We start from the raw sequence: 16,122 nt of genomic DNA, 5'->3' as shown, positions 1-16,122 counted from the left end.
CTCTGGCCAATCCATCTTGCACATTCATGGCAAGGATTATCTTTCTTAAAAAAACCCAATTCCATGTCACCCCAGCCTGCACTATCCAACCAGTCTACACTGCTTACAGAATGACACACAAGGCCAATGATGGACAACTGGCCAGAAAAGTTGAGAAAGTCAGTCTGCAGAGAAAAGAGAAAGCAGAAGCATAGTAGAAAGAAGAGATAAGGTGCAAAGACGGGAAGGGGGGCTCCTGGGGAATTCCCAGTTCCTGCTTCTGGGCTTTCAGGCTGGTTGGCATCTGATCCTGGAGCATCTATTCACTTAATCCCTCTTTTCCTCCTCTCTGAGCGAGCCTGAGGTAAAGCCCTTCTAGCTCTGATGCTCACCTTGCCTGTCCCATTGGTCACTCTCCCACAGGCACTCCATGCGTTAGTTCCACATAGTCGGTGCCTCAGGTGACAGGCTGGACATCTTGTGCATAATGTCCTCCCCAACGTCAACTCTAGACTGGTAAACCCATTTGGTATTTCGTAATGACATTGTTCCCAAGGCCTCCTCCTCTGAATTACACATCCTTGATCAACCAGCACCTGGCACGGTGTCTGGTACAGAGTCAAGTTTCAGTAACTGTCTCATGTATGTGGAGAAAGAGAATCCTTAGTCCATGGGGTACGCTGCTGTCAGAGGGTCCTATCCCCACTACATACTGGATTTCATGCAAATCTTTCTAAACATGCTTCATACTGTTAAGTAGCCAGACCAACTTAATCATTTCTTGGTATCTGAGCCCCGTTTATGAAATCGACAGTTTTCATGGTATACTGTAAGTGATGTCCCCGTCACCTTTGATACGCACGAACTGTTTGCTGGCTGCAGTTCTGTTCTAAATCTAGTGTCTTCCTGGTAAGGTTGTTATTTTACTTATTTGTACCTATTGGTAAGAGCTGCTTTACTCATTTACTTTACATTGCTGACGCTGTGGCTTTAAATAGACTAAAGACCCCGCTCTACAGAGCAAAACACACGGCCTGTAGAGCAGGTGCTCCTGTGACAGCCTCCCTGCCCCATGCCAGTTTCCCTCCAGGCTCAGAGTTCTTTTGGGATGGTTAAGGCTGAGAACCACCATTGGAGAGAGAGAGTTTTACCATAATAATATACAAACACTGCTCATATATCCAAGTCTTCATCCCAAGAAGCTTTTAACTGTAGAAAAATTTTTTCTACAACACCCAAAGGGGGCGCTAGCTGGCAAACATCCCTCAGAGAAACCAGCTCCCAGGAGGACGAGTCACAGTAACTGGCTGTCTTGATACTTACACTTCTCAGGATGGGTCATTTGGATTCCCTGGCAAATTCTCTGTGCTTACCCAAGAGCCAGCATGTGGGGAGAGAGTCTTACCTGTGCTCTGGATGCCAATTTGGCTGCGGTCTGGGCTGGATTGAAGACTCGGCGAGAAGTCTGATCCTTGCAGAAATTAATATGTCTATTGGCTGCGGTTTCATTAAACCTCCTCATACAGTACGGACATTGAATATAATCTGAATGTAAAGATAACAACAAAAAGACAATTAACATTTCAAAAACAACTCTGGAAGGGGACTACATGAAATGAAATGAATAGGATATGAACTCCGCTCCAACATGAAAGAACAAGGTCCGTGTGAGACAGCCTATTCTACGGGAGGAGGCAGGTAGAGGCTCAAGTAAAGGACATGGCAGGGGGAGAAGTTCCCTACCCAGGTACTTATTTCAATTAAGAATATTCCCTTGCATGGGGAAGTATATTCAATATCTTGTAGTAACCTATCATGAAAAATATATTTATATGTGTGTGTATAACTGAATTACCATGCTGTACACCAGAGACTGACACAATATTGTTAATCGACTATATGTCAATAAAAAAAAAATACATCTAGGCAACTGTGACGACCTACACACAGTTCATCATTACTTAAAGATTAAAAGCTCACTACATTAAAAAAAAAGTATTTCCTTAAAATGTTTACATGATACTTTTTTTTTTAGAAAACAGATTAATTGTATATACTTAGGAACTTTCCAATTAAGCTTTCACGAAATAATTTATTTAATTGGAAAGAAAGTAGTCCTGGAATCACAGGCTGTGGGTGTTGAGGACTGAAGGGCACAGAAGATGCCTAAGCCCAGGCTGTGGTGCCGAGGGGGACAGAAGGTCGCACACAAGTTGTGTAGCTGCACAGCACACAGCAGGACCTAAGCAGACATGCACAGGGGCTAGCTCAGTGGTAGAGTGCCTGCCTATCCTGCACAAGGTCCTGGGTTCAATCCTCCACTTAAAAAATAAGTAAATAAACAAACCTAATTACCTCCTCCCCTAAGAAAAAAGAAAGAAAAAAGGACCTAACTGGACATGACCCAACGCTCATTGTAATATAACTAGCACTGCGGTTTAGGCCCCTCCATGGGTTTTCCTGTGTGCGCTACGGGTAAAGGCATGTGCAAAGTGCGCAAACACGACTACGCGTTCCCAGGGCAAGAGCTGCCAGTCAGTCAGAACGCCACCTCTAAGCGAGGGTGTAAGAGAAGGGGCGAAGACCGCTGCTTTTGCCTCCCTTCAGTCAGCCTGTTCTTGGAGGTGTACTTTCCCTTTGCTAAATAAATCCTTTAAAATCTTCCACCACATGCACACACACAAACACACACACGTTATGCAGCTACAGAGGGAGCAAGGTGTTTCAGAATGTGGGTTTTTGGGGGGATGGGATTTGAAGCCAATGTCACACTCCTGCAATGGCTAGATTTTTCCACTGAATTCCTAAGTGAGGAGGCAAATAATATCTTGAGAAAAGGGATCAGTAAAAGGGAACAGCGAGGGTTCAAAAAGAGAAAAGGAAAATGAGGGACAAGAGGGCTCCACCTTCCAGCGTAAGAACCTCTCCGGCAGCCCTGGGGGCACGGGGACTCTGAGGTTGTGCGGAGCACCCATTTGTCTCAATTTGTGTCTCATTTGCAGTTACTAGACAGTGAGAGAAATGAGAGGTGAGGAAGATCCACACTCTTAGAACGTAGTGATGCTCTCGGCAAAGCCAGGCTGGAGCCTCCCCGTCCAAAGCAGAGAGGAGTGTCGGGGGCACACCGTTCTGTCTTGCTTTAGGCACCTTGACGGGATGACAAAGTGGATGTGAGAGTTAGAAGACAGTATCTCCCGCTCCCCTGGCAGGCTCTGCACAAACCATCAACTCTGTGTGAAAGTCTGGCTTAGGATACAGTCAAAATGCCTACATATGTGACTGGATATTTAAGGCAGTCATGCCTTCAAAGTTAAGTTTTTTGAAGGCATCTTTTTAAGCAGTTTGGGGAGTTTTCTATTTGAACAAATCACTTCCTAAAATGAATACTCATAAAATTAGAATGTATAATTCTGAAATGTAATAAAAGATTAGCACTTAACCTAATCACTGATTCCATACTTACTAAACACTTATTATGCTCCAGAGGGATAAGATGTCTCTGCAATCAAGGACTAAGCTTTCTAATATAAAGACAACTTTCTCCCACGGTGACAAACTCCTTGAACAAAATAAAATAGGACAGCATTGGGAGATGGCAAAGGCTCTGCAGCCTGTCTGACTGGTTCTGAGTCCCAGCTCCTCACCTGCTGCGTGTGTGAACTTAACCTGCTTAAGCTTCAATTTCCCCACACCTACGTATCACCCACTTCATCTGCTTGTTGTGAAAGTTAACTACAATAATCCACAGTAGGGCTTGGCACAGTTGGCGGGTGAAATACGCTGTTACTCCAAGGAAACAGGCTCAGCCAGGTTGTGTTTCCAACTACCAAAAGGAGAGAAACTGCTTACGAAAAATAAAATAGCGCCATTACCATGCAGAACTCATTTACGATGGCGTAGAAAACCATCTAGGACTGGGTTTGTAGTTTCGTGGTTATTTCTTCAGTTTTACCAACTGAAAAGTCAAGGCTCACATCAGAAGTGCTGCTACCAGAAACCCTACTCAGTTCAGGCAAAGACAACGGTTATGGCAGTGACTGCGTTGCTTCCTTAATTGCACCCGTTCATTCATTCATTCATCATACACTTCTGTGTGGCACTACACATCACCGTGGAGGCAAGCACGTTGATGTGTTATTTCCCTGCTGACAAAAACCTCAGGAACAACGAGAGGACTAGGCAAAGCAGCAGACGTTACCACTCCATGGAATAAGCCCACAGGAGGGACATGAAGCTCAGACTTAAGGGAGGAAGGGAATGTCAGATATTCTGAGTATGGAAAGTCTTCTTCTGCAACAATAATCTGAACACACCATGACTTAGCTACAGGTTCTACCCTCACCTCAAACTGAGTCACCTCTTCCTCTATCAATAATGATGTTATAAAAATCACTATGTGCTATTCATTTCAATAGATAATGATTTTTAAAGTCTTGCTCCAGATCATATAAAAAATTAAAATAGAAAAACAAGCATCATTTTAAAATGCAAGCACTTCTCATACAACTCAACGTTAAAAAAACAAACAACCCAATTTAAAAATGGGCAGAAGAACTGAATAGACATCTTTCCAAAGAGAAAGTGCAGATGGCCAACAGGCACGTGAAAAGATGCTCAGTGTCACTAATCATCAGGGAAATGCAAATCAAAACCACAATGAGATGTCACTTCACACCTGTCAGAATGGCTAGCATCAAAAAGAAGACAACTAACAAATGCTGGCAAGGATGTGGAGAAAAGGGAACCTTCCTACACTGCTGGTGGGAACACAAATTGGTGCTAGCCACTGTGGAAAACAGTTTGGAGGTTTGCCAAAAAACTGAAAACAGAACTACCATATGACCCAGCAATTCCACCCCTGAGTATATCCAAAAAACACAAAAAGACTAATTCAAAAAGATACATGCACCCCAATGTTCATAGCAGCATTATTTACAACTGCCAAGATATGGAAGCAACTTAAGTTTCCATCAACAGATGAATGGATAAAGAAGATGTGGCATGCATATATATATATATATATATATATATATATATATATATATATATATATATACACACACACACACACACACATATATACACATATACATACATATATAGATGAGATAGAATACTACTCAGCCATTAAAAATAATTTTTTTTTCCCATTTGCAGCAACATGGATGGAGTACATTATGCTAAGTGAAATAAGTCAGACAGGAAAAGACAAATATTGTGTGACATCACTTACATGTGGAATCTAAAAAATACAACACTAGTGAATATAAAAATGAAGAAGGAGAGATATAGAGAACAAACTAGTGGTTACCAGTGGGGAGAAGACAGGGGTAGGGGCACCCTAGGGATGGGGAGTGGAAGGTACAAACTATTGGATGTAAGATAGAATACAAGGATGTACTGTACAACATGGGGAACATAGCCAGTATTTTATAATAATTGTAAATGGAGTGTAACCTTTAAAAATTATATTAAAATAAAAAATAATTTTTTTAAAAAGGAAGAGAAGAGGAGGAAAGGAATAAAACATATTCTTGAGAAGCAGTAAACTGACATTAGCCCCTACACAGAATTACAGCCCAAATTCGCATTGCCAAAGTAGTCTAAGTTTCTCCTTCTCTGTGGTCCTCTCTCTCATATTGAGTGACTGAAGCTGATAAAGCATCTGTGTGCCCAAGAAGAAGATGGATGTAGGGACAAAAGTGAAATGATCAGTGGAAGAAATACACAGCATCTTCAGAACAAAAAAATTTTAAATCAAAACTATGAAATATTGATACAAGCACACAGACTTTTTTTTTTTTAAGGAGAGAATGAAAAACTCCTTAGGTTTTCTGGCTTGACACTTTTAAAATTGATATTCTAACAATATATCATTTCTGTTATTGAAACCATATATGATGAAAATTCTTCAGTACTCTGACATCCGATTAAATTTCTTCACTTTCAAAAAATTAAAATAAAAATGCAAACATCTTGCTGAGTACCATGTCTATGTAGCCCTGTGAAGTGACCAAATGTCCCAGGCCTCACTGAAAATCCCAGTGGTAAATATTCTATATCACTGTCCCCATAAACTGTCACATCATCCTGGAAAGTTGAATGACTGGTAAACTTACTTAAGTCAGTAAGAATTAGAATAAATACATGCATGTCACAGAAATTGAACCATGAAAGAGGAAATCACGCTGAAAAAAATGGAAATTACTTGCAAACTCATGCAAACCAAGCCATATGATTAATATCCCTAGTTACGTCTGTATAAATTTTCTGGTATTTAAGCTGGAGAATATATGGGCTAATATAAAATCCCTCCACAATCTAAATAATTGAATAGTAATGAAAATGTGCTATTGTAGGTAATCATTTTGCTTGGTGCATAAAATTATAATAAGGGCACAGGGAAGAATTTAATTATAAAACTATATTTTAGTATAAAAATATAAAGGGCAGAAAAATAATTTGCACACTTGATGAGGCCTTATAAAGGGAATTATTTACTTTAAAGGAAAAATAATCCCCACATTTTAAATTCAACGTGGAAATTAGAGAAAGTCACACAGCAGGATATCTGACATACTTTCACTATTCAACTAAAGAACTAGCCATCAACCCTGCAGCTTCTATTAAAATGAAGTATTTCTCATAAAAGATGTTTTATTATATAAGGCTTGTTGCCAAAGTACTATCAAAATCACAGCCATAGATCTTTCTATGGAACATCTTAAGACAACACATTATTTAAGTTACATTTTCATAAGCACCTAGCAAAAGTGAAGCAATTATTAAGATTATTCTCTGGTACTGAAGTTCAGATGATTTATGATTTTTATAGTATTACACTGGAGTTTTTTAATGCCTTTTTTTTTCTGAAGAAACTAACATTGTTCTTTATCGGACACATGTTCAAACAACACTTTACCAAGATACACAGGGAAAAAGTTGTCTAAATAACACTTTACCAAACCCACATATGTAAATAAAATAAGAAGTTCTTAAAGGACACAGAACCTGAACCTGAAAAGCTTACATTCAAATAAAGTCCAGAAAATAAGAATACGTAAGTTCTTTATAGCTGTTCCTAAGTAGCTGGAACACTGGGTTTTGTGTTTTGTTTTGTTTTTTTTACAATGAACTTTGAGGAATAATTTACATGCAACAAAATGCACCTATTTTAAGTGTACAGTTCAATGAGTTTTAACAAATGTATATATTTGTGTAATACCCCAATAAAAATATAGAACAATTTCATTACCTCCAAAAGTTCCCTCATGCCCCTTCTGAATGTTCCTCCAAACCCAGTCTCAAGCAACCAGACACTATTTTCCAGTCACTAAATATGTTTTACCTTTTCTATTATTTGCTGTAAGAGAGCATCCATGTTGCTGCATGTATAGTTGCACTTCTTACTATTGTAAGAAGATCTTATAAATGTTCCACAATTTGTTTATCGATCCACTTGTTGATGCATTTGCAATTGTTCCCAGTTTATGCTATTTAAATGAAGCTATTATGAATTAATATGTCTTTTTTAGGGAACCCTTCTACACTGTTAGTGGGAATGTAAGTTGGTATAGCCACTATGGAAAACAGTATGGAGGTTCCTTAAAAAATAAAAATACAGTTGCCATATGATCCAGCAATCCCACTCCTGGACATATATCTAGAGAAAGCTATAATTTAAAGTTACATACAACCCAATGTTCAAAGCAGCACTATTTACAATGGACAAGACATGGAAGCAACCTAAATGTCCATCAACAGATGGATGGATAAGGAAGATGTGGTATATATAAATACAGTGGAATATTACTCAGACATAAAAAAGAATGAAATAATGCCATTTGCAGCAACATGGACGGACCTAGAGATTATCATACTAAGTTAAGTAAGTCAGACAGAGAAAGAAATATCATGTAATATTACTTACATATGGAATCTAAAATAGGGCACAAATGAACATATTTATGAAACAACAACAGACTCACAGACATAGGAAACAAACTTATGGTTACCTAAGGGGAAAAGGATAGGGGAGGGATAAATTAGGAGTTTGGGATTAGCAGATGCAAACAGCTATATATAATATAGATAAACAACAAGGTCCTACAGTATAGCACAGGGAACTATATTCAATATCCTATAATAAATCATGAAAAAGAATATGAAAAATCACTTTGCTGTAAACTAGAAAATAATACATTGTAAATCAACTATACTTCAATGAAAAAATCTTTTAATAAGGACATATTTTCCATTTTTTGCATATAGCTTGGGGTGAATTTGCTATATAGATAAGTGGATGTTTTAAATTAAGAAAATACCAGGGCAAAGTAGTTGTACTATTTTAGACTCTCAGCAGCAGTGTATGCGACTTCCAGTTGTTTCGTATCTTGGCCATCACTTGTACTGTCAGTCTTTAATTTTAGCTCTTCAAGTGGGTGTGAAATGGTATCTCATTGTGGTTTTTTTTTTAAAGGTTATACTCCATTTATAGTTATTACAAAATATTGCTTATATTCTGTGTTGTACAATATATCCTTGTAGCTTATTTTATACCTAATAATTTATACTTCTTAAACACCTGTCCCTATATTTCCCTTCCCCCTGCCCTTTCCCCACTGGTAACCACTAGTTTGTTCTCCATATCTATGACTCTGCTTCTTTGTTGTTATATTCACTAGTTTGTTGTATTTTTTAGATTCCACATGTAAGTGATATCCTGCAGTATTTGTTTTTCTCCATCTGATTTATTTCACTTAGCATAATGCCCTCTAAGTCATCCACATTGCTGTGAATGGCAAAATTTCATTCTTTTTAATGGCTTAGTAGTATTCCATTGTGTATATATACCACATCTTCTTTATCTGTTCATCAGTTGATGGACACTTAGGTTGCTTCCACATCTTGGCAATTGTAAAAAATGCTGCTATGAACATTGGGGTGCATGTATCTTTTTGAATTAGTGTTTTTGTGTTTTTTGGATATATACTCAGGAGTGGAATTGCTGGGTCATATGGTAGTTCTGTTTTTAGTTTTTTGACAAGCCTCCAAACTGTTTTCCATAGTGGCTGCACCAATTTGTGTTCCCACCAACAGTATAGGAGGGTTCCCTTTTCTCCACATCCTTGCCAGCATTTGTATTCTTTTTGATGCTAGCCATTCTGACAGGTGTGAAGTGACATCTCATTGTGGTTTTGATTTGCATTTCCCTGATTATTAGTGGTATTAAGCATCTTTTCACGTGCCTTTTGGCCATCTGCCCTTCCTCTTTGGAAAGATGTCTATTCAGTTCATTTGCCCATTTTTTAATCCAGTTGTTTTTCTGATGTTGAGTTGTATGAGCTATTTATATGTGTTGGATATTAACCCCATACCAGTCATATTATTTGCAAATATTTTCTCCCATTCAGTAGGTTGTCTTTTTGTTTTGTTGATGATTTCCTTTGCTGTGCAAAAGCTTTTAAGCTTAATTAGGTCCCATTTGTTTATTTTTGCTTTTATTTCCTTTACTTTAGGAAATGGATCCAAAGAAATTATTGCTACAATTTATGTCAAGGAGTTTTCTGGCTATGTTTTTCTCTAGGAGTTTTATAGTACCTGGTCTTACATTTAGGTCTTTAATCCATTTTGAATTTATTTTTGTATATGGTATTAGAGAATGTTCTAACTGCATTTTTTAATATGTAGCTATCCAGTTTTCCCAGCACCAGTTATTAAAAAGACTATCTTTTCTCCATTGTGTAATCTTGCCTCCTTTCTCATAGATTAATTGACCTGAAGTGTGTGGGTTTATTTCTGGATTTTCTATTCTGTTCCATTGATCTATGTGTCTGTTTTTGTGCCAGTACCATTCTGTTTTGATTACTATAGCTTTGTAGTATAAAGTCAAGGACTGTGATTCCTCCACCTCTGTTCTTCTTTCTCAAGACTGTTTTGGCTATTTGGGGTTTGTGTTTCCATAGAAATTTTAAAATTATTTGTTCTAGCTCCATGAAAAATGCCATTGGTATTTTGATAGGGACTGCACTGAATCTGTAGATTGCCTTGGGTAGTATGGTCATTTTAACAATATTTATTCTTCCAATCCAGGAATACAGTATATCTTTCCATCTATTTGTGTTGTCTTCAATTTCATCAGCATCTTTTGTTTTCCAAGTACAGGTCTTGTCTTTTGCCTCCTTAAGTTTATGACAAAGACAGGCCAATATCACTGATGAATATAGATGCAAAAATCCTCAACAAAATACCGGCAAACCAAATCCAACAATACATTAAAAGGATCATACACTATATCAAGTGGGATTTATCTCAGGGATGTAGGTATTTTTCAGTATCTGCAAATCAATCAATGTGATATACCACATCAACAATGAGAAGAATAAAAACCATGTCATCATCTCAATAGATGCAGAAAAGGCTTTGATAAAATTCAACATCTGTTTATGATAAAAAAAACTCTCCAGAAAGTAGGCATAATAAAGGCCATAAACAACAAACCCACAGCTAATAATCCACTCAATGGTGAAAAGCTGAAAGCACTTCCTTTGAGATCAGAAACAAAACAAGGAGGCCCACTCTTGCCACTGTTATTCAACATAATTTTGGAAATCCTAGCCACAGTAATTGGAGAAGAAATAAAAGGAATCCAAGTTGGAAAGGAAGAAGTAAAACTGTCACTGTTTGCAGATGACCTGGCATTATACATAGAAAACCCTAAAGATGCCACCAGAAAACTACTAGAGCTCATCAGTGAATTCAGCAAAGTTGCAGGATACAAAATTAATATACAGAAATGTGTTGCATTTCTAAACACTAGTAACAAACTGTCAAAAAGAGAAATTAAGAAAACAATCTCACTTACCATTGCAACAAAAAGAATAAAACACCTAGGAATAAACATATCTCATTGTGGTTTTAATTTATATTTCCCTGGTGAAAATGACATTGAGTATCTTTTCATGTGCTTATTAGTCATTATTTTGTGATGTTCTGTTTGAATACCTCTTTTGTCTTTTCATTATTATTTTGTCTTTTTATTGAGTCATAAGAGGTTTTTTATATATTCTTGATATTTGTCCTTTGTCAGGTACATATATTATAAATATGTTCTCTTGCCCTGTAGCTTGCCTTAGCGTTCTCCCAATGGTTTCTCTCAAAATCAAAGATTTTAATTTTGGTAAAGCCCAGTTTATCAATTTCCTTAAAAAAAATTATTAGTGTATTTTGTGTCCTGCTTAAAAATCCTTTGTTGACTCTTAAACCAAAGATGTTTGTTTTTTCTAGAAATTTGATAGTTACAGCACTTATGCTAGGTCAATGATCCATTTTGAATTAATTTTTATGTATGGTATAAGGATCAAGGTTCATTTTTCCCATACTGACATCCAGTTGTCTCTGCATCAATTGTTAATCAGACTGTCCTTTCCCACAGTGAATTGTCTTTGTCAAAAATCAATTGCCCGTAGGTTTAGGGGAGATCTATACCTAGATTCTTTTTTTCTGTTCAATTGATACATCAATACCGAATTGTTGTAATTACCGCAACATTATAATAAGTCTTGACATCAGGTAGTATTAAGTTCTCTGATTTTTATTGAATTGAACTGAATCTTGGATTGCGACTGAGTGGTGAGGAGAAGGCTTCTAAAGGCATTCTTAAGATAATTGGAAAAATATGATTTTATATATTTAGTGTGATAATACTATTGTGGTTATGCAGGAAAATGTACTTAAGAAATATATGCTGAAATAGTTATGGGTAAAGAGTTATGATATTTGAAACTTACTTTTAAATATTTATGCCCCCTCCCCCAAAAGAGAAAACGAGAGAGAAAATTTCACAATATCAAAATTGTCAAATTGAAGTGGAAGATGTATGAGTGATCATTGTATTATTCCTTACCTTTTTCTGTAGATTTGAAAATGTTCAAAAAAAAAGCTGAGGGTAAAAAAGCTGTGGGTCACTAAACTGTACAATTTTAAATGGCTAAAATGGCAAATTTAATATTATGGGAATTTTATCTCAAAAAAAAAATACCAAAAAAGAGCTGTGGGTATCCAACACTGTAGAGCTATTATGGAGCTGCTTAAACTGCTCTGCCCAGCCCCATCCTCATAGACCGGGGTATGGATGGCATCCCCCAGAGTTCTGTAATGCCATGACCCTGGGGACAGTGGGACATGTTGAGGTAGAGTTAGAAGGAAATACAGAATCTTTATGCAGAGTTGAAAAAAAAAATGGGTAAGACAAATCTTACGGTAAAATTACTTTTACATAATTTAATTGCTATTATTAATTTTAGAGGGTTTAGGAGGGAGCAAGGCATACTGATCAGGCCAAAAATCAAGTAGAGCCTCAACTGTTTAGAAATAAAATGTCAAAAGCGAACCAAACTGGCCACACACCTGGGTTGATGGAGGGCGGGGGTGGAGGTGGGAGGGGCCGGCCTTCTTTAATGGCTAGTGTGCACAGCTTTGCTGATCGAATCGCGTTGATGAAGTCTTCGTGTTGCTGTCTCCAGTTAGATTTTCTCACAGGCTGAGGCTATTTTAAAAAAAAAAAAAAACAGTATATTACTAACCTAGACTATATATCTCTCCATTATAATTTGCTGAAAGCTGGGGTTTTAATTTACAGGAAATAGGACTGTGAAATTTGGAGAGAGGAGAGTTTGTTTTTCAATAAGTACTAGAAGAGGTTTGGAAAATACAATGATAAAATTTGAAAGTCAAAATAGTGAGGGAAAACACAAAATAACAATCAGAAAAACAAAGCAATTACAAAACTTTAAAGGAAGACTTAAATGTAAGATTAAAAGTGACTTGTCTTCCAAGTTAATTGCTGGATTTAATGCTACTCTAATGAAAATATAAACGAGATCCTTTTTTTTTTTTTTTTTTTTTTGGCCACATCTGGAAAGTATCTGAAGTACATTTGGAAATCTAAGTGAGCATGATTAAAAAGAAAACAGTAAAGGTGGATTATACTTGACATGACATTACACTGCACTATCAAGCAAAAGGAAACCAGAGAGCCAGAAAGAGGCTTTAATGTACTTAAGGACATAATTAAGGACAGTAAGGAAGATACTGATAGTACCTTGGAGTTAGGAGCCTTCCCCACAAGGGGAATGTCAGTGCCCTGTAATCTTTGCTTTAAGGAATCGAAAGGTTTACGCTTTTTGTTGAAGAGTTTTGTACATATTGGTCCATGCCTTTCCTAGAAAAGAAGGAGTGGGGATTAAAATTTTTAACATGTACAATCACAAAGTTCGTAATGCCTCAGTGTATTCAGGCAGCCCCCACTGCAGTGACTGGGTTGCACCTTCAGAGCCAAGTTCATTCTCTAACTCTCAAATCACAGCAGAGCAAATCCATCTGGCTCTCTTCACCCATGTTACACATAACTAGATACTGTGTTCGGGCAAGGTCACTAAGAGGCCTCTACAGCTAAAGAAACTTACTTAAAATTTGGTTTTATACATTTAACTCTACCACTTGGGCTCAATGAACTGGTCCAAGCATTAAATAATGTTGAAAACACAAACTTTCTAGTTTAAATTGAAATAAATATTTCTGATATTCAGCTAGATAGACACTGAAGCCAAGGAAGTTTTCTTATTTCCTCTGTCCTGTTTCCTGCCTTCACTGTTTCTAAATTCCAAAAGCAAATCATCCAGTAACTGAGTCCCAACAACCTAAAGATTGGTTTATCAGCCTTTTGAAGTAACCCTTTGCATTCAGCAGTGAGACACTTAGGTTCCTACCAGAGGAGAAAAACTACCTGCTCAGAAAAACTATTTCAACATTTCAAAACTGAGTTTAACTGGGTCGCTTTTCTACATACAGCAAATCAGACCACTTAATTCCTGAAAGGGAGTGGATAGATTTCAAAGAAATATTTGAGAACATCTGTGGAAAACAACTGGGACGACTGTACAACAAGTGAAAAATATACCAATTCCATTCAACTTAGGGAAGCATTTTCCCTTAATGTATCCAAACATTTCACGTTCATGAAGTCATTCATTTTAGAGCAAATCTAAGCCTATGTTATTACATTTTAAAATATTACAATATTTATAAGACAATCGGCAGAGAAAACTACTCCAGTCAGTAGACCTCTAAGTACCCAGCATTTCCCTGGGATCAAAACCAGGGAGCCAGCACAAAGAGCTGCACCTGTGCACCACCCTTCTGAAGCCTGTTATTGCTCCACTGTGGGATTATACCAGCGTCTTTGCTTTCCCCGCTAAGTCCTCTTCCTTGGTGGTCATGTAACTCGCAATAGCTGTCACACAGTTACTTTGTCCAGACCCCAAAATACATGCTCCATGAAAATCACTGCACCCGGCTACGAACAAGCCATTCTAAACTGAAGGAGAGAGAGAGATCACATTACTTGATCAAATGCTCTCTGTAGCCTAAAGATAAGCCTAGGAAATAAGACTCGAGAGGACTCAAGAATACTTGGCATTTAGTGATCCCTCCTCAAATGGTACCTCTTAGGTCTCAAATCCATTCTCGTAGGGTGTAGCCCTGGGCTAGCAAGGGAGCTCACTGGTGCACTACGGGGCCACAACAGGCCCTGTGGGTTTTCCTTCTAGATTCAGGAAGCTCTACTTGCAGTTAATTAGAACAGACATTTCATTTTTAAGTTCCCAGAGAAATAAAATCTACAACCTCATTTGGTAGTCTTTTGCCCCAAATGTAGTCAGGCTTATAGTCCAAATTCTTGAAGTTCAATATAAGTCTCCTTGATCTAAATGTCCCAACTAACAAGTCATTATCATCTCAGATTTTTTAAAAGTCATTTTTTCTTGGGAATCTCTTCTTAATATGGAGGCCAAACACCTGCGTGATTTCCTAATTTTGAAATAAATCAAGCTTTTATTCAACTCTATAGGCATCAATCAGGGGACCTGACATGCAGTTAGTTTGAATCTAATTAACAATTAGATCTTGGAACAGGCCTGACATCTATTTTGTTCAAATTACATAAAACCCCTGAAATTGGAGAGTTCTGTCTTTAGACGTGGCAGAGCAGGAAACAGAGGGAGGCTAAAGGACTTGTCAGAAATAGTGACAAATTTGAGGCTAAAAGCCAAGTTTCCAGATGCTCCAAATTCAATGTTCATTCCTCTTGACTAGCTAATTTCCCTGGTGCTTTGGCCTTAAAATTTGAATTTTTGATGCTTATAGAAAAGGCAAAAGAGCCAGAACCTCTCAAGAGACAATCCTCTGTGCCAAGACACTTTCATCTGGCGTCCTTTTAGTAAGAAGACCATGTTTAGTAAGTTTCCTTTTGAATGGGGCAGCATCGATCTGCCTGAGAGTCCTCCGGGCCTGCCAGCCATAGGTTATGTACTTTTCTCCCCTTGCTTTTCCTCCACATCTGTCTTTAATCTTTGCCACTGTGGCCTCCTCACTAACTTGACAGTTCATTTAACTCCAATGAAACACATCTACAAAATGTCTTTATGTTTACCAGAACATCTGCTGCAAAGCGTCTTCCACAGACTTCACAGGGAAATAATTCCTGATTGCCATCTGTATGGGATCCAAGAGCACATTATGTTAGTTTCGTGGAATTGCCTGCCCGAGAAGAAATGACTAACCGGAGACCTCAAGAAGCTCAATATCCTCACTCTCTTTTCCCTCCCCAACTACTTCCTTCTCTTAGGAAAACACTCACCTGTGTCTTTTCCTCCTAATATAGACTTCTCACTTCACCAAACAGGTACATTCCATATGCTTCAGGCAACTAGAGTGTAATTATTTAATAGGTAACATGTTCTTAAACTAAGTACCTGGTAGCTTTGCTTTAGACATAAGTACAAAGTTGATACCCTGGTATAAAGTCATAAATAATCCAGTGGTAACACCTCTAAGATTCCTACCAGAATGTAAGATCTATGTGCCAAATGAAGGCATCCCAATTTATCAGGGATCATATGAAAAAAGTTGCCCAATCATTGAACTGAAGGTAAACTTTCCTGAGAATGGCTTTCTCTCTCCCAATAAACTCTCTTTGCTGGAAAATCTTCTACTCGAGTGGAAGGAAGTAGAAGAGGATGAGATGGATCAAGCAGAACTGGTGGGTTTTGATCCAAATCAGGAAAGACAGGGCCATTACAATGG

At 37.7% G+C, this 16,122-nt stretch overlaps 1 protein-coding gene across 2 annotated transcripts in view; it reads right to left on the bottom strand.

The window, feature by feature from the left end:
- The window catches only part of ZC2HC1B (zinc finger C2HC-type containing 1B), a 35,558-nt gene that overhangs the window by 10,204 nt on the left and 9,232 nt on the right, over nt 1-16,122 (bottom strand). For both annotated transcript variants that reach the window (XM_032485075.1, XM_006188517.3), the window contains 4 exons: nt 15,470-15,531; nt 13,082-13,201; nt 12,388-12,526; nt 1,385-1,524 (listed from right to left, as the gene is read on the bottom strand). In XM_032485075.1, coding sequence (XP_032340966.1) covers nt 1,385-1,524; nt 12,388-12,526; nt 13,082-13,201; nt 15,470-15,531 — 461 coding nt within the window. The remainder of the gene's footprint in view (nt 1-1,384; nt 1,525-12,387; nt 12,527-13,081; nt 13,202-15,469; nt 15,532-16,122) is intronic.

This window comes from Camelus ferus, chromosome 8 (genome assembly GCF_009834535.1).
Source record: "Camelus ferus isolate YT-003-E chromosome 8, BCGSAC_Cfer_1.0, whole genome shotgun sequence".
Classification (NCBI taxonomy): domain Eukaryota; kingdom Metazoa; phylum Chordata; class Mammalia; order Artiodactyla; family Camelidae; genus Camelus; species Camelus ferus.
This window is presented reverse-complemented; position numbering and strand designations above follow the sequence as displayed.